The sequence below is a fragment of the Giraffa tippelskirchi genome, chromosome 9 (genome assembly GCF_054371585.1).
Source record: "Giraffa tippelskirchi isolate mGirTip1 chromosome 9, T2T-mGirTip1v1.2.pri, whole genome shotgun sequence".
NCBI lineage: Eukaryota > Metazoa > Chordata > Mammalia > Artiodactyla > Giraffidae > Giraffa > Giraffa tippelskirchi.
The window spans coordinates 134,311,735-134,334,978 of NC_137283.1; the positions used below are offsets into that span (position 1 = coordinate 134,311,735).

At 36.3% G+C, this 23,244-nt stretch overlaps 1 protein-coding gene across 3 annotated transcripts in view; it reads left to right on the plus strand.

The window, feature by feature from the left end:
* The window catches only part of ENPP1 (ectonucleotide pyrophosphatase/phosphodiesterase 1), a 72,651-nt gene that overhangs the window by 44,651 nt on the left and 4,756 nt on the right, over positions 1-23,244 (plus strand). Inside the window, exons 9-24 of one of the 3 annotated variants that reach the window (XR_014065648.1) lie at positions 622-731; positions 3,046-3,111; positions 3,416-3,488; positions 4,619-4,727; positions 6,212-6,343; positions 7,841-7,872; positions 8,647-8,774; positions 9,720-9,789; positions 10,730-10,817; positions 12,977-13,146; positions 13,967-14,018; positions 15,301-15,456; positions 17,266-17,395; positions 18,438-18,518; positions 19,351-19,483; positions 21,593-21,755. Coding sequence is in view for 2 of the 3 variants with exons in the window: in XM_081530634.1 (XP_081386760.1) it covers positions 622-731; positions 3,046-3,111; positions 3,416-3,488; positions 4,619-4,727; positions 6,212-6,343; positions 7,841-7,872; positions 8,647-8,774; positions 9,720-9,789; positions 10,730-10,817; positions 12,977-13,146; positions 13,967-14,018; positions 15,301-15,452; positions 17,266-17,395; positions 18,438-18,518; positions 19,351-19,483; positions 21,593-21,755 (1,689 nt within the window). In the remaining variant the exon portion in view is untranslated. Of the gene's footprint in view, positions 1-621; positions 732-3,045; positions 3,112-3,415; positions 3,489-4,618; positions 4,728-6,211; positions 6,358-7,840; positions 7,873-8,646; positions 8,775-9,719; positions 9,790-10,729; positions 10,818-12,976; positions 13,147-13,966; positions 14,019-15,300; positions 15,457-17,265; positions 17,396-18,437; positions 18,519-19,350; positions 19,484-21,592; positions 21,756-23,244 lie in introns of all 3 variants that reach the window. The other 2 variants (XM_081530634.1, XM_081530635.1) reach the window with 2 other exon arrangements.

The following is a 23,244-nucleotide window of genomic DNA, read 5'->3' on the forward strand; positions in this document are numbered from 1 at the left end:
TTTGAATCGTCTTGATATCCCTCTTAGAAGGAAAAGAGCATGATGTTAATTTGCAAGTTATAATTTCAGATTTTTAGCTCTGACATTTAAAACTGTGATTTTTGGGCAAATTATTCTTTCTATGCCTCAGTTTTCTGTACTGTAAATAATTCTGTTAACTACCTCATAGAGTTATTGTGATGATTAAATTAATAATCTAAGTTGGTTATAAGAGTACCATTTAGAACTGTAACTGGCAATAATAAGTGCTCAATAAATGTTATATTACATAAGCAAAATATGTCAATAAGTGAAAGATATATGTATATTTTTGAATTTTTTTTCGTGATTTTTTTTTTTTGTTTTAACAGAAGCCTATCAAGTAGAAGCAAGTCTATAAAAGTTGCAGGAGTTACCAATTGTTTATATTCTTTAAGTTAATTTAATTTCTGATTATTTAATTTCTTTTTGCTGCTGTTCAAAGTCTCATTACATGGTTGTTTTGTAGTCTAATTGCTGGAGCTTATTGACATCAAAACTTTCTAGCATTTGAGAGGAAAGCGTTGGCGGTTGCATGAACACAATCTCCTAAGAAATCAGTGCTTACATAATTTCCTAATTTTCCTTCTCTGTCTTCTCCAGATTTGGCTCACAGCTAAACGTCAAGGCCTGAAGACAGGCACATTTTTTTGGCCAGGCTCAGATGTGAAAATTAATGGAATTTTCCCAGACATCTATAAAATCTATAATGGGTATGTATAACTGTACTTTTTTGGGGATCTGTAACATAGAACAGTTTATTTTCTTATCACAGCCTGAATTTTAGCGTTTGAATGATATGTTATCTGAAAAATGAGACCTATCAAGATAAGAACTCTATTTCAAAGAGTTTTAAATGGATGGTAGATAGACAGTAAAACTAGGTGAGGTTTTTTGTTTTTTTTTCTGGAGGTTTTCTAGAAAGCACTGGTGGTAACATGTTGGAGTTTGTGTTCAGATCTTTGGATAGGAATAAGAATTGAAGTCCTGGTGAAAGTAGGGGTCCTGAACATTTTCACATGAGGAGGAAAGAACTAGGAGAAGGAGCTGAAAGTATTAAAGGGACACAGGTAGGAGTGACCCTTTGGTGTCCAAAAATACGATTTGAATGAAGATATTAATGGCACCTCTAGATTTGCATTTTCAAATTACTTTTTTAAAGATTCCATCTATAGTGGAACTGATTAGAGTAACCTCCCTGTGATATTCAAAATCCATGAGGTATTGTGGGGAAAAAAAAAACACAGAACTTTTTTTCTGAAGACTCCCTTTGGATCATTTTAGTGATACTAGCAAAATAATTTGGCTTATACTTGGGGAAATTGTCATTATGACAATTTATGTCATATGTCACCAATACAATAGTGTATTTGAAGGACAAAAGGGAAAGTTCATAAATTCCAAACAAGAAATGCATATTTTCTTATGCTACCATTTATTCTTTGTGGTTCATGTAAGCACCTTGTTATTTGCCATTAATTTCATTCCATGGATGGTAATTGAGATTCTATGCATCAGGCACTGTCTTAGACCTGGAGAATTTTGCAGAGTAGTGATACATGTTCTCTGGCTTCTCAAGTTCTGATAGAGACCTTCTTAAGGAACAACCTAGTGTACTTGGGGTTGGGCAAGCACTCTGATGGAGACCTGTAAACAAAATTCTGTGCCCAGAGGAAGATGTCATTAATTCTGCCCAGAAACTGTTGCCTGGAGAACTGTCTGCCCATCAAGTGTCCATTTCCCAGTTTTACTGAGAGTCATCAATGAGTGAATTCATCTTCAGGAGGTCCCCTTTAAAGAGTATATTGACACGTGGGTTATTCATGACATGGCGGTTCCTATTCTCAGGTACAGGAATAAAATCCTCAGGTAGAAAATGGGAAGCGAATTTTTAGACCCAACTACAACTTTCATTTTTTTATAAACTTTCTGTTTGTTTAACCTATACTCTGAGCATATCATGAGAAATGCCGGGCTAGATGAGTTACAAGCTGGAATCAAGATACGTGGGAGAAACAACAACATCAGATATGCAGATGATACCACTCCCGTGGCAGAAAGTGAACAGGAACTAAAGAGCCTCTTGATGAGGGTGAAGGAGGAGAGTACAAGAGCCAGCTTAAAACTAAATATTAAAAAAAAAAACCTAAGATCATGGCATCTAGCCCCATTACTTCATGGCAAATAGAAGGGGTGGGGGGGAAATAGTGACAGATTTCCTCTTCTTGGGCTCTAAAAATCACTGCAGATGGTGACTGCAGCCATGAAATCAGAAGACGATTGCTTCTTGGCAAGAAAGCTGTGACAAACCTAGACAGTGTGTTGAAAAGCAGAGACATCACTCTGCCGAAAAAAGGTCCAATACAGTCAAGGCTATGGTCTTCCCAGTGGTCATGTATGGTTGTAAGACCATAAAGAAGGTAGAATGCCGAAGAATTGATGCCTTCAAACTGTGGTGCTGGAGAAGACTCCTGAAAGTCCCTTGGACAGCAAGGAGATCACCAGTTAATCTTAAAGGAACTCAACCCTGAATACTCGTTCCAAGGATTGATGCTGAAGCTGAAGCTCCAGTATTTTGGTCATCTGATATGAACAGCTGACTCATTGGGGAAGTCCTTGATGCTGGGAAAGATTGAGGGCAGAAGGAGAAGAGGACATCAGAGGATGAGGTGGCTGGATGGCATCACTGATGCAGTAGACATGAACTTGGGCAAACTTTGGGAGATGGTGAGGGGCAGGGAGGCTTGGCACGCTGTAGTCCATGGTGTTGCAAAGAGTCAGACACGACTGGGTGACTGAATAATAATGAACACAGCAACAACTTTCATATGTGTAAAAACTTAATGTTTGTTCCTAGGTTGGGAAAACAACTTTAAGTTTTCAGATGAAACTCTTACATTGCTTCAAACACATTTAATGTCTTGAATTGTTTTAATCTCTCTGAATGCATTTTGCAGTAAGACACACATTGATATTTTAAACCCTAACACTTGTCACATATTTGTTTCATTTTATCTTTCGTTTTAGTTCAGTACCATTTGAAGAAAGAATTTTAGCTGTTCTTAAGTGGCTACAGCTTCCTAAAGATGAAAGGTATGTAGATGATTAATTTCCACCATAAAATACTCCTTTGTTTTATAAAAATGTCTGAATATTTTATATAGATGACAGAAAACTTTGCTATTGGCTATGCTGTTTTATATCCAAATGAACTTTTTAGTGACTATTATAGCCACATTTCGAAGAATTCTAAACTTGTAAATTACTTCTCAGCTCTTTTAGAAATGTTACCCCAGTGCTATATAACTTTTATTCACTATCATTTGTTGAATTATTCTTTCTATTCTGTTTTACAATGTGTTCATAAAATATTACATTTTGATACTGTTTGATTTAGACCACACTTTTACACTCTGTATTTAGAAGAACCAGATTCTTCGGGTCACTCTTATGGACCAGTCAGCAGTGAAGTAAGTACATTTTTATCAGTGGTTATTTCGTTAAACCTGGTAGCATCTAACTGAACCTTGCTTTGAAGCAGATTTCTTGATCATTCTGTAAGAATCCATGATTTCTGGAAAGAATGTTAAGGGCATTTCTATTAAACTAAAAAGATGCACTTTAATCAAAAGGAACTGGGAGTATCGTTTGATTTTACACTATCTACAGTGCTGAATTGAACAAATGATGAGTTAAATTCTGTATTTTTAATTTCAAATGAGACCTGTCATACTCCACCCTTTGTGCTCTTTCCAGCAAAACCTATCTCCAGTGACTTCAGCGTAGTTAACAACCCTGTGTGCCCTTGCTTTGATTCTGTCCATCAGCTCAGCAGAGATGCTCTTTCTTAGAGGTGGGAGATGCGTGGCCAACAGTGCGGTCGTGTCATCACTAGACTGAGGAAAGTTTCCCGTACCTCTATGTTAGTCTAAACTATTGGCCAGATGCTAATATAATTTTTATTCTTTCACTGTTAAGATCCATCTCTAGGTCACTTTGTAAGTAAGTCTAAGGATCATTTTGTAATGGATTATCAGATCATGTAAATTTTAAGACCAGTATTACTTTTCTGTTCACTAAAGATTTCCCAAGGTAACTGCTTTTCTGATTCATCTTCATTCAGGGTCCAGTCCATTGCTTTTCAAATCACATTCATCAATTTATAAACTCAGTTAAATGCTAGTATTATTGGCTCATCAAAACCTACTTTATCTTAATACTTAAAAATTCCAGTCCATGTTACTTGGATATCTTTCAGTCAATGAGAGATCATGTTGAAAGAGCATGTTTCATAATACAGTAAAATACACAGACTGTAAGTAAAGATTAGACTGGTTTGCTATAGGCAAAGCTGCACAAGAATTTCCCTCGGGTGGTTTTGCTAGGAAAGAGAAGGAGAGAAATACCAAAGGCAGTTTGCCAAAACCATATGCCATTCTGTGTCCTTGTGATATTCATATGCAAAATAATGCAGTTTGTTTGGAAATAATGGGTTTTATTCATAGAAATTCTAGTTTTAAAAAATTAAGTACACAGAACTCTAAGAAGCATTCCTTGAGTACTTTTAGCTGCATGACATAAGATTGTTTCCCTTTCTTAGGTCATCAGAGCTTTGCAGAGGGTTGACAACATAGTTGGCATGCTGATGGATGGTCTGAAGGAGCTGAACTTGGATCGATGCTTGAACCTCATCCTTGTTTCAGATCATGGTAACCTGAGTTTACATCATTTATCCTTCTGGTTAAATGGAGCTTCCAGAAGTTTACTTGATTGATTAATGTTTTATTATTTCCTCTGACTTTTATAACTAATTATTTCTTGTGGAGAACTTTTAGAAAATACTACATTAAATATAACGTACAAGTGAAACACAGAACTCACAGACACCTAAGAGCTTATTAACCACAATGCACTCATCTCCTGATTTGGGGAAGGCTTACATCGGGAACTTGGAGAGTTAAAACAATGTTTTTTTCAATATTAAATTTTGGTAAATCTACTCTAAACATTTTAGATCATACTTTGAACAGATTATTATGTGCTTCTTCTATTTTCTCTAGAATGATAAATCTGAATTTTAAAGGGAGTATGTGTTAATTTTGGCAGTATTTTGATCTAACTCTTATGTACTGTGACCTTTAGAACATGTTTGTATGCAAACTTGGGACTGTAAAAGCAATGTGTATACAGGAATCGGAGAAGGCAATGGCACCCCACTCCAGTACTCTTGCCTGGAAAATCCCATGGATGGAGGAGCCTGGTAGGCTACAGTCCATGGGGTTGCTAAGAGTCAGACACAACTGAGCGACTTCACTTTCACTTTTCCCTTTCATGCACTGGAGAAGGAAATGGCAACCCACTTCAGTATTCTTGCCTGGAAAATCCCAGGGACGGTGGAGCCTGGTGGGCTGCCGTCTATGGGGTCACACAGAGTCGGACACGACTGAAGCGACTTAGCAGCATACAGGAAAATCAGAAAAAGCTTCTTTTGTTTGTTCTTGTTGTTATTATTGTTTGCTTCAGAAATAATTACTGAAAACTATTTCTAGAAACAGTCCTAAGAAGATGTATTCTGAAGAAGCCTCCAGTCTGAAAATGAGATGAGAGTTTTATATTCCTAGTTAATACACTAGTTGATTCTGAGAAAATAACTGTGCTTTCATATTCAGGCTAAAACTGTGATATTCTTCCTCACTCACATAAAAATATTATAATACATAAATAAGAAACACTGAAGTAATTTTGGATGAAGAGAAGGGAAAATATTTTTTTTAAGTGAAGTGGTAGATATATGTGAAATTCTGTGTCTTACCTGTTAGATGTTCAACTATCACAAGTGCTGCATGCATGTGTGCTAAGGCACTTCAGTCATGTTCTCCTCTTTGTGACCCCATGGACTTGTAGCCGACCAGGCTCCTCTGTCCATGGGATTCTCCAAGCAGGAATACTAGAGCAAGTTGCCATGCCCTCCTCCAGGGAATCTTCCTGACCCAGGGATCAAACCCACATCTTTTAAGTCTTCTGCACTGGCAGGCAGGTCCTTTACCACTAGTGCCGCCTAGGAAGCCCATCATGAGTGCTGACCTCATGTTTATTGATTTTAATTCTGGAAGTGAAAGAAATTCCGTCCTACATGTTAAAGGTTTTTTCATTAAAGTTGCAACATATTTGGGGACTTTTTTTTTTCTCCTAGGCATGGAAAAAGGCAGTTGTAAGAAATATGTATATCTGAATAAATACTTGGGAGATATTAAAGATGTTAAAGTTGTATATGGACCTGCAGCTCGACTGAGACCCTCTGATGTTCCAGATAAATACTATTCATGTAAGTATATCTCTGTGCTAATTTTGAATATGATTATATTTACAGTTAATGTGTATGTGCTCAGTCGTGTCTGACTCTTTGTAACCCCATGCACTGTAGCCTGCCAGGCTCCTCTGTCCATAGGATTCTTCAGGCAGGAATACTGGAGTGGGTTGCCATTTCCTACTGTAGGGGATCTTCCTGCAGGGGATCCCCAGTAGGGGATCCCTGACCCAGGGATCGAACCTGCATCTCTTGTGTCTCCTGCATTAGCAGGTGAATTCTTTACCACTGCACCACCTGGGAAGGCTCTATATTTACGATACATTCCTCTGAATCATATCTTTAAATTAAAGGTGATCAATTAATTTCTTTTTCATGATTAAATATCCAGGACTGGCCTTGTGCACCCAAAGGGATTTTATGGGACTGGATGTGAGGGCACAAGTCTAACCACTTATCTGTTATTCATGACTAAGAATATTATTTGATGAGCTTGGTACAGTTTTATGTTATCATGTATATTTTTCTTGGACTTCCCTAGTGGCTCAGATGTCAAAGCATCTGCCTGCAATGTAGGAGACCTGGGTTTGATTCCTGGGTTGGGAAGATCTCCTGGAGAAGGGAATGGCAACCCATTCTGGTATTCTTGTCTGGAGAATTCCATGGACAGAGGAGCCTGGCGGGCTACAGTCCATGGCATCGCAGAGTCTCAGAGACACGACTGAGCGAATAACACTTTCACTTTCATATTTTGCTTGTGTTGGTTTCAAGATTACTTATAGGGAAAAAAGCTCAGAATTTCAGCTATATTTATTCAACTTTAATTAATATTATTTCATTAAAATAACTTACAGATGTTATAGGATAATATTCCATTATGAGGAGGAATGCTGGTTGAGATGATTAATTCTATAAGCAACTAATTTCTGTTCTCAGAAATGACTTTCTTAAACTGTTCCAAAAAACAATGAGAATGTGTTTTGTGAGCAGAGAAGAAGAAATTTCACATTCTCTCTTGACCACATGTCATACCCAAACGGCCAGGAAATTTTAAATATTCATTCTTTTGAAAGTCAAGCCTATTTAAGAACTGATTGTTATACTCTTCTTTTCGATTACCATCCTTGGTAATTATAAAATACTAAGAGCAGTTTTGTTTATCATTCTGTTACAATTACCTTTGAAATGGAAAGAGAAAAGAGATTTTTCTGACAGTCATCAGCATTGGATTAGATTTGGGTATATGCAGTGATATATGTTTAAGTAGATATGGTTGAATATTCATGAGGAGAAGCAGATTTCCCTCCAGGAAAATTGTTATGCAAATATATTGACATAGTAACCCAAAGCATAGACTCTAACTTGTACAATAACAAATTTTAGTTAGTACTTAAGAAAAATTATTAAAGTAGTATGTGATTGTTTTAAATGGATTTGAGGCTGGCATGCTATATTTTTGTATTATTTTTAACAGTAGCATACCATTCAACTGTTCTTATCTTTACCTCTCTTCAGTTGATTATGAAGGCATTGCCAAAAATCTTTCTGTGAGTATCTTTTTTTTTTTCCCCCATTACTGTTTTGTTGCTAGCTTTGTATAAAATATATTTAGAAGAAAGTTTTAGTATTTGATTGGGAGATTGTAGGATTTTAACCTAATCTATTTTCTTTTTTTTTTTTTTTTGAGTATCTGGGCCAACATTTAAATGCTCTGTAGTTTTTAAAGGTCTTTAAGGACATATCTCAATAATTTAGGTTTTTAAAACTTTAAGAATTTATTTATTGACATTATTTCATTTATATGACAGTGCAAGAAATAATTGAAAACAATAGGAGGGGAAACCCTGTAGCCATACTACCATAAACACTTAGCATTATGATATATTTCCTACCAGTTTTTCTTGTGTTGATTTCTTAAACTTTTGTCCTAGGGCTGATTTACCTATATTCCATTTTTTTACTTGATGAAAATCCTTACAATTTTAAAGAAAGTTCTTAAAATTATTATAAGAGTATTTGAAAATAGGATTATCAGTAGTAGCACAAATATAAACTAGTGACTCAATCTAAACATCCTAGGACTCTTATGCAATAATTATGATTTCCTATAAAATAAGAATATACAATAGTTGGGAATATGCAACTTGTACATTATATAAGTAGTGAAAACTCAGTTATTTTTGCATCTATGACTTATTGGGCATACTGATTAAACGTTTGGGAGAAAAAAATTCATATGGACTTAGGAAGCAATTTCAAGAGTAGTTTACACTTAAGAAAATATGGAAATAATGGTTTTTCTTTGCCTCTTACAATTTCAGTGCCAGGAACCAAACCAGCACTTCAAACCTTACCTGAAACATTTCTTACCCAAGCGTTTGCATTTTGCCAAAAGTAACAGAATTGAGCCCTTGACATTCTATTTGGATCCTCTGTGGCAACTTGCATTGTAAGTTCTGACAGTCTTGCAGGTAAACCTAGTCATTCAAGGTAACCACTGGGTCCTTTCCAATGATGTTGTAATATGAAGACTTCAAATATGATTCTCTTTTGTCCGAGTTTCTCTCAGCCTTGGACTATTGACATTTGGGATCAGATAATTCTTTGTGGTGGGGAGCTGTTCTGTGTGTTGTGGGATATTTGAAAACATCCCTGGCTTCTACTCACTAGATAAAAAAGTACTTTCTATAGTTGTGACAACAAAAAATATCTGCAGACATTGCTGCAATTCCCTGGGGAGAGGGGGCCACCTCCAACTAAGAACCACTGCTCTGTCCCTTCACATCCATCTTGATTATTTCTTTTGTTCCACTTGCCATTGTATTTCCTCTACATGTTATAGTTATGCCTAATAATACCTTAAAAGTCTAACAAATGATTGGCAAAAGCTCTTTACTTTATAATAATGAGCAATTACCATCTTCTTTGGACAGCTGTTTTTTTCATTCTTGTTACACTAAATCCATCAATAAACCTTAGTTTATTGGTATGTTCAGCAAATTATTTGGATCGTGCATATTGTTAATTCTCAAACTTGATCATTAACTCTTGGAAGCCGGGAAGTCAGAGATGATAAATACATACCTCTGTCCAGCAAAACCTAAGCAGTAAACCAGAATTCAGTCAACAGAATTACACTGTTTCTCCCTTATTAGAGAACTGTGCTTTCAGTGTTTAGAAAAAGAAAAGGTCCTTATCCTCATGAGAGAACTAATATTTAGTGAACATCTACTATGTTCCAAGCATTTCTTTAGGCTAAATGGTGTAATTATTACAAATAAATTGTTAAATATCAAAGAATAGTTACTCTTTATTAATGGAAATAATGTCATGAGAGTCAATTTTGCTTTATGAGTGGACTTTGCATTATTAATTCGTATTATGTGACAATTAGGAATCCTTCAGAAAGGGAGTATTGTGGAATTGGATTCCATGGCTCTGATAATACATTTTCAAATATGCAAGTGAGTAAACCTATTCTACTTTAAAAATTATAGTTTATATCTAAGGAAAAAACTGCTATATAAAGTTTTAGACTTAAAGACATAGACTGTCATTATGTATCTTTAAAGAGAATTAATGAGGCATATACTTTCATATAGCTGATTTACTTTGAACATTAATAGAATTTAAAATATTTTATTTATGTTTCATGAATGTGTGACTTAAATTTTGTGTGTGTGTGCAAGCACATGTGTGCGCTCAGTGGTGTCCAACTCTCTGTGACCCTATGGACTATAGCCCACTAGGCTCCTCTCTCCATGGGATTTTCCAGGCAAGAACTCTAGAGTGGGTTGCCCTTTCCTCCTCCAGGAGATCTTCCCAACCCAGGGATCAAACCTGTGTCTGCTGCATTGGCAGGCAGATTCTTTCCCACTGAGCCACCTGGGAAGCCCATATTTCATACCATATTTCTAATAATTATTTTTTCATCTATTTGTACTTCATTGAGAATGTTGCTTCACAGTAAATGAAAGGCAGTAATTAATAGGTGGAAAGATAACATACACTTATGTTCTAAATAAAGATAATCCCTTCCATTTGCCTAGCACTTTAAAAATTTCAAAATACACTCATATCATTGTCTAATTTTATCCCTACAGCATGGTGTATGGTGGGCAGAGTAAGATTTATATCCCATTTCACAGTTGAGGGAAGATTTCATCATCATTTTGTTCTGATTGTCAGGTTAGGAATTGTAATAAAGTTAAGAAAGTTATCCTAGATGTCTTTAGATTAAATATGCAACAGGGATTAAAATAATATCCTAGAAGGTCCACTGGGCACAGTATTTTTCCACTTATCTTAATATAACCAGTTTGTATATGTACAATGGGCAAAGATATAAAATACCTTGTTAGTGACCAGCTCTTTACTGACCAGTTTCTTTTCTGGCCAACGTAGGCCCTCTTTATTGGCTACGGACCTGGATTCAAGCACAGCACTGAAGTTGACTCCTTTGAAAATATTGAAGTCTATAACTTAATGTGTGGTAAGTGTGAACAGGTAGCTCTTCTCCCTTCTGAACACAAAGCTGGAATACATTATTGAAAGTAGGTCACATGTTGGGCACCTTTCAGGAAATGATGATAAGGCAAGATCCTCATATTTCCACCTTTCTTCTTCCTGATCCAGTCATTGAACAAATATAGCTATCTGATGTTTGCACTAGGCTGCACAGTGGTAAAATATAACAGTCAGAGCAGACGATCTATAAATTCCAAGTGCCTGGTACTTTGCCAGGCCCTAGACTTAATGAGATGACAGTTGAACCAGATCAGGGTGGAAGCCAGAGAAAAGAGTTTGGAGGTTGTGAAAGGTAGAAAAAACAGGTGGATCCTCTAGTAGCAATAATAGTTGAGTGAATGGCAATGTCAAGGTTGCAGAAATGGAGGAGAACACACTGGCTATATTCTTAGTTTACTCCATACCTTCTAAATTAGAGCTTTTATGATTGAGTATTGCATTTTAAATATTGCTTCCTTTTTCTGATAACAGTACTGGAGTTTATAAAACCTTAAATGTGTCATAAGTATTGACATAATTCTTTTAGGGAGCCTGAATACTTAAATGAGTTAATATATCCTAAAGCATCTAAACAGTGCCAGGCATATAATAAGTGCTTTACTGTGTAGGTGTTTGCTATTATTATTATTAGCAGCATGAGTCTTAGACTTGGACCGAGCTGATTTTGAATCCTAGGTCTACTATATTAGTAGCTTGAGACCTTGAGCTAAGTAAGCATGCTAATTCCAGGCATGCATGTCTTCCAAGTCGCTTCAGTCAAGTCCAACTCTTTGCGACACTGCAGACTGTAGCCCAACAGGCCTCTCTGTCCATGGGATTCTCCAGGCAAGAATACTGGAGTGGGTTGCCATTTCCTCCTGCAGGAGATCTTCCCGAGGGGATCTTCCTGACCCACATCTCCTAATTCACCTGCATTGGCAGGTAGGTTCTTTACCACTAGCGCCACCTGGGAAGCCCACCTTGGAGAAATTGAAATTCAGTTCTAGACCATTGCAATAAAGTGAATACTCTAATAAAGCAACTACATGAATTTTTTTTATTTTTAGTGCATATAAAAGTATTTTTTTACACTATACTGTAGTCTGTTAAGTGTGCAATAGCTTAAGTTTAGAAAAATGTACATACTTTAATTAAAAAGTACTTTATTGCTAAAACATGCTAAGCATCATCTCACAATGTGGGACTGTCACAGACCTTCAACTGTAAAAAAATCTGTGGAGTGTAATAAAATGAAGTACAATGAAATGCTTGCTCCTTGGAAGAAAACCTATGGCAAACCTAGACAGCATATTGAAAAGCAAAGACATCACTTTGCCAACAAAGTTCCATCAAGTCAAAGCTATTGTTTTTCCAGTAGTCATGTACAGATGTGAGAGTTGGACCATAAAGAAGGTTGAGTGCTAAAGAATTGATTCTTTTGAACTGTGGTGTTGGAGAAGACTTTTGAGAGTCCCTTGGACAGCAAACAGATCAAACTAGTCAATCTGAAAGGAAATCAACCCTGAATACTCACTGGAAGGACTGATGCTAAACCTCCAATACTTTGGCCACTTGATGCAAAGAGCCAACTCATTGGAAAAGACCCTGATGCTGGGAAAGATTGAGGGCAAAAGGATAAGGGATGACAGGATGAAATGGTGGGATGGCATCATCGACTCAATGGACATGAGTTTGAGCAAGCTCTGGGAGATAGTAAAGGATAGGGAAGCCTGGCATGCTGCAGTCCATAGGGTTATGAAGAGTCAGACATGACTTAATGACTGAATAACAATGAAATGATGTCTGCATGTACTCATCTACCAAATATTGACAACTTAAATATATTTAGCACAATTGGCATATAATAAGCATTCAATAGGGGATAACTATAGTTATTGTTTACATTAAAATTTAGAAATTTTTATAGAGAAGCACAGTGTGCATATCAATATTTCCATCAAGAATAGCCTGATCATAAATATTCTACAACCTGAGAGAGAGAGATTTTTAGTTTTATTTTAGGTAAAGAGTTAAGGACTCTTATATAGATTTGGATTTAAAAAATAAAATTCATAGTGCAAAACTACTATTTAGTTTTGAAATTTCTTAAGTAAATCTTTATTTACCATTCTTGAAATTATACAGATTTACTGAATTTGACACCAGCTCCTAATAATGGGACTCATGGAAGCCTTAATCACCTTCTAAGCAATCCTGTTTACGCTCCAAAGCATCCCAAAGAAGTCCGCTCCCTGGTCCAGTGCCCCTTCACAAGAGCCCCCAGGGAGAGCCTCGACTGCTCTTGTGATCCTTCAGTAAGTATTCCGAAGATATTTAGCCCAGTGGCTGGCTATGATTTTATAGCACCTTCTGCATAGCGTACGCTGCAGAAATACATGATAAAATTTGTGAGTGGGAGCAAATGCACATATTTTCAACTCTAGTGACATATGCCTTTTAATTTTTTATTTTTTCCCTTCTTAGTTTTTACACTTTCACTATATTTTTAATCCCCTTGTGTTGAGACTTGATTTGGCTGCAGGCTGCGAGAAGTCTAGCTGAATTCTGAAATATACTGAATCCCAGAATCTGGGCTGCCCTCCTAGCAGTGAGGTCTTTTATGAACCAATCTCAGTATTCCCTCTCTAAAATACATCCCAACCTATTTTAAATTTAGAAGGAAAATATTTTGGGGGATGAAATGAATTTATGACACTTCGTTTTTACTCCTATCTTAATATGTAATTGTTGTAAGGAGATGAAAATATATGACAAATTATAAACAAAATTGATCGTGTCCATAAAAGCAGACATTTGAGTAGCTCATCTTATGCTCTATGTTTTGTTTTAGGCTTAATTTATGCTTGTAAAAGACCATAAGAGTAGAGATAAGAATTATAAACAGTAGTTATATTCTTATTTTTAATGACTTGTGTTCTGCTGTGCCAATAATTTTGTCTTTTTGCCACCGTTATCTCTGTTTTTATCCTCGTCTTCAAAAAAATAATTTCACTTGTACAGGATGGTTATAATTTTATCTTTCTTCTATGGTGGAATACTTAAGCTGTAAAAGTCATTGGTACAAAATTAAAGCACATTTTTAAATCCTCAAAAGTTGTATCATTAATTTTTTAGATTCAGCCAATTGTGGATTTTCAGACACAGTTGAATCTGACCATGGCAGAAGGTAAGCAGGCTTTTTCTCAATAATGTGAAGCTCAGAATTAGTTTGGGATCATTGTTTGAGAATAACCAATAAAATAAGGTAGTAGTGGAGGACCATCTGATGAACTGGGTGAACTACTTAGCTTGGCAATCTAAACTGTTAGTCATAAGGAAGGAAGGGATGTTTACAGTGGAAGCAGCATGTAATGTAATTAGTGGAAGCTGAATCACTCTTTATGGACTCAGTGGAGTATTTTGAGATTTTGAAGATATTCATAGGTTTATATTATAACAATAGATCCTCAGATTCCATTTAAAATACCTAAATTTCTGTTTCACTTAGTTCTTAATTATAAGGAAGTATAAATTGATTTATTTATCTAAAGTTACTTCTTTATAACTCTTGAACGAAAATTAAGCATATGCAGACAACTGACGAAGTGTGGATATTTAGTATCCCTTTTATATTCCTTGACACAGTCTCAGATCCTTCAGTTACTTGGCTAACAGTTTTTTCTTGCTGGAATAAAACAGTGAATTCTGCATGCTCTTGACTTGAACTTCTCTCTATAAAATCTCTATAAATGTGCAGATTAGAGAAATTTTACATGACCCCAAGGTGGCAGAGTGTCATGGTGAAAAATGACACCTTTGGAACTGAGTAGATATGGGTTTGAATATGAGCTTAGAAACCGTATGTCCATGGAGAAAGTATTTGTTCCCTATAAGTTGCTCTTTTCTCATCTGTAAAATAAGTATATAGCCTCAACTTATAGAGGTCCATATGAATTAAATTCAGTGATATAGACAGAATCCTATAAAGCATCTGATGCTTGAGAAAAGGGCAATAAATGGTATATGTACTATTATTCCATTTGGTGTTATCTCATAATTTCAGTTTTAAATTTTTGCTTTCTGGGTATACACATCATCCAGAAAACTTTCTTTTGATATTATGTCTTGGAAAATAAGTAATAAAGATAATATTAAAGAATTTTAGTAATACAAGTCCTAATTACTGAGATTCCTAGCAATCTCATGTAGTATCTTCTTGTGATATCTTAATATCACATTGATATTTCAGGATCTACATAGGCACACACTGTAATGAACCCCCTTTTGTTTTTTTAAATTTGTTTATGGTTCTGTTCTTTGTAAGTAGTTTGATTTTACAGTTACAAATAATTTTTCAATAGGATTAAGTAGAGAAAAGAATCAGATACTCTGTGTATCATTATATCTTACCATACAAATCACACTAAGTGTGTTTGAACGGTGGTTTCACTTTCTCTCTATGACCCAAGAGAAGACCATTAAGCGTGGCGCTCTACCCTATGGAAGACCCAGAGTTCTCCAGAACAGCACTGTCTGTCTGCTTTACCAGCACCAGTTTGTGAGTGGTTACAGCCATGACATCCTGATGCCCCTTTGGACATCCTACACCATTGACAGAAATGCAAGTATTTGTCACCCTTTAGCTCTGTGTGGTTATTTTATATTATTACTAAGCAAAACGTTGAAAGCATCATTTCTCACTGTCGATCTCGGCTCTGTAACCAGCTCCCAAATTAGAAGATCACTGAACGGAGAGTCAGAAAAATTAGGTCCTGGTTCTAGCTTGGCCACCGACTAGCTACGTGACTTTGACATTCAGAGCAAACCTTTGTGAAATGAGGGTATGCAGTGAAGATTTCTCCCATGCTTTGGTTTTTTTCCTTGGTTTTAATATTTGATGATGCTAATTTCTAATTTCATGAAATCACTTTTACTATCAATTAGAGTTTTTATTTCTAAATACACAGCTGTGTAAGTACAAGAATTTCCCTCAGCTGCCCAAATCTTGGGCCATCAGGGATGGAGGAGGACTTGGAAGCTCAGTAACCTCACTGCGTATACCACCTACAGGGAGCCCTCCCAGACCAAACCAGGGAGAGGCCTGGGGTCCTGTCCACTACCTAGACCAGAGGAGCTCAGCCTTGAAAGCAGTAGGGGAAGATATTCCAGAATAAGACCACCATTCTCCCTCACCCTCACTGCCTGAATGCTGTGGTAGCCAGATAAATGAGGAAAGAAATAGAGCTTGAGAAAGAGAATGGGGGCAGGAGATGAGATTTAGATCTTATCTGGAAATAAAGTTTTAAACTAGTTGTTGTTCAGTCCCTAAGTCGTGTCTGACTCTTTGTGACCCCATGGACGGCTTCCCTGTCCTTCACTATCTCTTGGAGTTTGTTCAAAGTCATGTCCATTGAGTCAGTGATGCCATCAACCATCTCATCCTCTGTCGCCGTCTTCCCCTCCTGCCCTCATTCTTTCCCGGCATCAGGGTCTAAACTAGACTGACCAGATTTTCAGAAACTGATGAGAAAATGTCTGGTAAGATATAGGATGCTCTTAAGGGATAGAAGGGGGATTGGAGAGAGCTTAGTTGACTATAGCAGTTAGATTTTAAAAACAGAGCTAGTGTTACTACTCACTAAGATTGTTCATATATATGTAATTTTTGTATCTGTATGTAGAGAGAATACACACACACATTCACATATGTACATAAAGTGTCTACTTTAACTTGATTTTTAATCTTTGAAGAACATCTTCAAACATTTCAAACACTTTTTAATTGACTTTGTAATATTGAGTTGGCCAAAAACTCGATTTGTGTTTTTCCATAACATCTTCAAAAAACCCAAACAAACTTTTTGGACAACCCAGTATATAGCAGTTTACCCAGTGTTTTGTATGTCCCCATTCTATTTATTATAGTTTAATACCTTAATTATAATATCCCTGGACTCTGAATTTTCAGTTTTATTATATAATGAAAGCTGCAAAAATTGAGTCCTCACTACTCATGAGGTTTTCATATCAAATTGCTGTTCAGTGGCTTTCCCCCACTGCACCCCCCCCCCCCACTTTTGGCTGTGTTGTAATATGAAAGAGTCTGATCTCTGAAAGTCAGCAATTCACTACAAAAAGTTTGAAACTGAGTAGACAAAAATATTATAAACAAAAGTACCACAACATGGTAGGAAAAATTTGCACATATATGACAAGTGATTAATATCTTTAATATTATAAAGAGTTTTTACACTTTGGTTAGAAACAAGATGAATACACTAATAGAAAAATGAAAAGTGGTGCAGGGCATGAACAGACAACCAGAACTCCATGATTTTATGATGTGGTTCACCTTTAATTATTTATAAAGCTCTAGCGTTTTGTTCTGTTCTGTATGCCTCATCCCTGATTGTCCTTTTCATTTTGTTCTTCAGGACAATTTCTTTACAGAAGACTTTTCCAACTGCCTTTACCAGGATCTCCGAATTCTTCTTAGGCCTGTCCATAAATGTTCATTTTATAAAAATAACGCTAAACTGAGCTATGGGTTCCTCTTCCCACCACGTAAGTCTCTGCCTCGCTGGTGTTCTCTTTCCCTTATGTTCTTTCTTTCTTCCATTTCCTTTTCTTTCTTATGGGGAAGTGTACATCTTGTTTATTTATTGGTGAAAACTGTGAATGGGAAATAGAACTATTAGGGAAATTTTTCAAGTATCTAAAACTTGAGTTTTGAAAACCTGTTTACTTTTGTTTGGAGAGTGATGGATTTAGGGTAACCACTGTAGATAGAACATTCTTCACTTTTCTACATTTCTTTTAAACAGAGTTTGAGAAACTCAGGTCAAAAGGATGCATCTGGGTTCTTAGGAAGGAGATACCATTTTGTTGTTTAAAAAGAAAACTCTGATTTGTCAAAGAATGAGGTAAAGGGAGAGCCTGAGTTTGCGTGCCCTTTCACTGATACAGAGCCCCTGGGGAATGGCTTTTTTTTTTAAATCATGTTCTATTATTTCAAGTGGCAGATCTGTATGTTAATGAGAAGACATTTGGAAGCCAGCCTAAAAAGGAAAAAGTTAGAAGACTCCAGTCAATACGTTCAATATCCAGTCCAGTCCCCAGAGCAAGCTTCTGAAGTCAGAACTTGCCTTTTGCATTATAAAAATAGGTCCAAGCCAGAAGTCCGTACAAAGAAGCCTTGTACAGCATTTCAAGGCAGACATCCCTTGTGATGTTTTTTCTGGTTAGTAGGTGTTCTGAAGCCAGATATTCTCTTTTTTACTTTTCTCTGTGAAAGAGTTCAAGGAAAGATTGTTGACACAATATACTTCAGTTGAAAATTAGGCAAATGAAGTAAAATTTGTATATGTTTAATTTGGGCCCTTTATTAAAGATTTTGTTTCTTAGATAAATTCATCTTGAAGAAGAAAAGATCCCAATTTTTTTAAGGGACCTGATCCCATTGCATCTCCCCCCTTGATCTAGTACCTGGGAAAGTTTTACGAGTTTAAGATGATAGCCCATTTTTTTAAATAACCCCATGAGAAAGTATAATTCTTACTGTGATTTGTGAAGAATGAAATAGTTGTTCTTGTTATTTTCTTTGTAGAATTACGTAAAGGTTCAAGTCAAGTATATTCTGAAGCACTACTTACTACTAATATAGTGCCCATGTACCAGAGTTTTCAAGGTAAAATTTTTTAATCTTATATCTCATAATTTCAAATGAATTTCCTGAAATTTTAGGTATGATTTGTATGTAATGACTGATCCTCTAAATTAAATGACTAGACATCAAATATATTCTCATAGGTTTGTTTAACTTAGAAAATACCAGTACACGAAAAAATCCTACAAGTATTGAATTATGATATAGTCCCATATATATTATTATGCTTTATATTTAAGTGTCTGCAAACATTTTTGGTGGGAAAATAGTGTAATGTTCCTCCTAACTTATCTAGCTAATGTAATCTACTAATATATATTAAATTTCAGTCTGTTGCCTTATGTAACTATTTGGAAGTTCTTGATAATTGTTTTTAATTTAAAATGAATAGATTTTATATCATTATTATTGCAGCTATTGGCTTTTTTAAGAATAAATACACATTTATACTTTAAGTAACTTACAGAGCATACAAGGAAAATTTTATTGTAATTTACCTCTAGAATGCTTTTGAATAGTTCAAAATTCTCTAGAATATTTCAAAAAAGTACAGATGTTAACAATAAATTTGAATAGCTTGCCTTGTTTGTGTTCTTATATTTTTTTATGCTGAATGATAATATGTGATCTCAGCTTCATGACAATACATATATTTAGGGATGCCTGAAGTAGAATTGAATTCAGCCTTTGCTGGTTAGTCTTTCCAAGAGCAGAAGCTGAGCAATGGATTTTTGGCCAGACTTCACTTTATCCCTAATTATGACAAATGCTAATTTTGACTCATAATTGGATTCATAGTTGATTTATGTCATCTTGTTCTTTTGACGCTGGCGCGTCTTCCTTCTTGTTTCAGTTATATGGCACTACTTGCATGGCACCTTACTGCAGAGGTATGCTGAAGAAAGAAATGGTCTCAATGTTGTCAGTGGTCCTGTGTTTGATTCTGATTATGACGGACGTTATGATTCCTTGGAGACTCTGAAGCAGTAAGAACATATTTCATGTACTCTTAAATACAGCTCTCAAATGGGACTACCATCCAGTTGAGTCAGCAGAACCTCTTCTATCTAACTATTCATATTTGTGTAGCTGACATTTCTGATTATGCAGGAAGCCCCTTGAAATAGCTGATTAATGTTGAATGTTTTGATGTTCAGTAAAATATTTTTTTATATGAAAGTAGTGTTTATCCCCCACTCAGCTTAGATGAATAATTCTATAGCTCATATTAAATACTGAACTCTGCCTTTTGTTAAGAAGATAACAACAGTGTTTACAATCTCTCTGTGGCTGTTGTGAAGATGCTGTTTTAACTAGCAAACTGCCAGTTTCAAGATAAAGAATGATACAGTGTGGAGGCATCCTGAGTCAAAGAAGCAGAAGCCATAAAGCCATAGTGCCACAGTGTTGCCGTAGGTTGAATGTCACAGCTTTCAGTTTTATCCAACTCTGCTGCAAGGGGAATTTGTTGCAGGGACGAAAGTGGGGTAGAAGAGGATGGCCATGTCCCAGATCACTTCTGAGTCCCTGGGATGGCCACCAAGTGTGGATTGCTGGCTCCACACAGGAAAGACTTCAAGAGCGAGCCATAGTAAAGAGAAATAAGGTTTATTCAGGGAGATACACACTCCATTGATAGAATGTGGGCCATCTCAGAAGGCGAGAGGCACCGGGGTATGCAGTGTCCGTTTTTATAGGGGTGGGGAATGTCACAGGCTAATGAGTGGGAGGGGTATTCCAGCTCTTTTGAGGAAGGGGTGGGTATTTCCAGAAATTGGACATTGCCCACTTTCTGATCCTTATAGTCGGCCTTGGAACTGTCATGGTGCCTGTGGGCGTGTCATTTAGGATGCTGATGTGTTACAGTAAGTGTATACTGACCCCCAAGGTCTAGTGGAATTTGAATCATCTTGGACCTTGGACCTAGTTTGTTTTAACCAATTTACGTCATGTCCTTGGGCTGTGTTATGTTTTTAAAGTTTGTGCCCTGCCCCTTTCCGATCTCAGAATGATACAGTGACCTTGTTGAGAAACCATCAGTGGTGCTTTCATAAAGGAAAGAGGAAGCACATTTTAGAGATCGGTTGATCTTTATTAAAAAAATTGCAAAATTTTTGGAAGCAATTTTGGTTCTTCAGTCTATGAGAAAAGTGGAGTGAAGCATCCACTGGGATTCAGTCCCTTTCTGAAAACCACTCCCTCAGGCTGACTTAGCGATTACTGTTCATACATGTACACCTGTGACCACATCATTTGTAAAATTATATTTTTATTATATTCTTTAAGGCATAAGGATCCTGTGTAAATACCTCAGAGGTGGCAGCAAGAGAATGGGTAAAGAAGAGAACGTATACCTTTCCCATTCACAGCTTCAACTGAAACACATTTTAATCTGCTTTATGTATCGTGGTTCCACATAAAATTGTGTGTTTTTTTTAAGTGATACCACCACTACCTTAAATTTTGAAAGATAACTTAAAAATCAAATGAATCTACTTTTTTTTTTTTCCAAACAAATCTGGTCTTGAGACCTAAGGAAATAGAATTAAGATGAGGTAAAGGTGTCACTTGGGACATCTTTGAGAATATGCTTAATTTTAAAAAAAGTAAAAATAAAGTTATAGGATAGGAAAGAAGATCCAGTTAAAACAACAGCTTCTCTGAAGGAGCTGGAATGAAAAAAATCTCAAACCAGTTCTCTCGCTTTCCCTCTCTGTTCATAACTGCCTGGAATTTAAAAGATTCTCAGTAATGCTTTAGAGTCTTGGTTTTACATATTCAAAATTGATGATTTTTTTCCTTAGTGTCTCAATTCCAATTTGTTAAGATGGAATTACCAAAAAAATACAAAGTTTTAATAAATTTCTATAAAATGTAACATTATTTGAATTGTGTTTCTGTGTCTTCTAATTCTTCTTTCTCCATCTGGCAGAAAATGTTGAGGCATTATGATGACTAACTTCTTACAATGTGTTTAATTATTTGACTGAATTTTATTTGGGGATGTATTGTATTAAAAATATACTTGAGTTAAATAGTCATTAAAAGGGAGATAGTTATTTTTTTCTTAAAGTGAATATTACCATATTTTACAGAAACAACAAAGTCATCCGTAATCAGAAAGTTCTGATTCCAACTCACTTCTTCATTGTGCTAACAAGTTGTAAAAACACATCCCAGACTCCATTACAGTGTGAAAATTTAGATACCTTGGCTTTCATTTTGCCTCACAGGACTGATAATAGTGAAAGCTGTGCGGTAAGTGGCCTTTGTTACTTTATCTTAAGCATTGATATACGAATATATTTGTGCATGTCTTACATCTGACATTACTGTGGGAGAAGAAACATAACTAGAACATACATGTTTGAGATTATAGAATGGTTTTAAACTTGATCCTCTTAGTTTATTCAAAGAAGATCATTCTTGTCTGTTAAAAGCACTAACAGTAAGATCAGAATGTAAAAACTTAGTTGATGTCATATGGCCTAGCCTCTAAATCCATGTATAAATTCTGGGCCCTCCCCTAAAAGGGCTGCAATAGATTTATGCTTACATTTCACTAACCAAAATGATGTTAAGTGCCTTGAATTATATGGGGTCGCACAGAGTCAGACACGACTGAAGCGACTTAGCAGCAGCAGCAGCAGCCTTGAATTAGGTGTTAAGTTCCTTTTCCATCTGTACCATCCCAAAAGCTTACTGATAACTTAAATATAAGCCTTTAACAAATTCTATAATGGCAGTGTAAGTAGAAGACACTGAATACTGGAGTTGAACCAGAAAGTGAATCCTTTGAAAGTGTATCACATATACTTGGTCTTCCCTGGTGGCTCAGACGGTAGCAAATCCACCTTCAATGCGAGAGACCTGGGTTTGGTCCCTGGGTTGGGAAGAACCCCTGGAGGAGGGCATGGCAACCCACTCCAGTATTCTTGCCTGAAGAATCCCCATGGACAGAGGAGCCTGGTGGGCTACAGTCCATGGGGTCACAAAGAGTTGGACATGACTGAGCGACTAAGCACATAGCACATATACTTACTGACCCCTTCTGTTTCATGTCTGAAATACTGACCGAGGGTTAGCTGGATGTTGGCCTGAGAGAACAGATGTCTTTTATTTATTCATGTAAATGCTGGATCAGATGGCCAATATCTACTGGCCAAGTAGTCTACTGAGTCAGGCTCTTCCCTTGAAAGCCAGAGTGAGGGTTGCTGGAGTGGAGGAGACTGAGTGAAACAGCAGTACTGGGTGGTGGATGATTGGAAGCTAATGGGAAAATGGAAATTATTGATCTGTTCCCCTTTATGTGAACAGTCTGTATTTATTATTTGCAACTAATAATATCATCAGGGCACATGAACATTTATTGAAGTATGTCTTTAAAGTATAATCATAGCACACCGGCCAGTGGATATGTTCTTCATCTGACTTTCTCCAGAAGCCATTTTCAGAAAAATTTACACCAACATATGGATGTATGATTTCCATCTCTGCTTCCATGTGCCAGAGCATAAGCCTTTAATTCTTTTTCGATCTCATATTAGCTAGAACTTCACTACTTCACCAGAAGTGAAAGTGTGTTTTTCCACTTCCCCTAACCCTTTCTTCATTACAACTGTGTAGATAACTGATTCTGATAAGGACTAGCATTTGTATAGCTCATTTGCACACATCATTGTGTTTGATCTTCAGAGCAACCCTGTGAGGAGGGCACAGATAAGAGGATTAGTATTCAGATATTAAA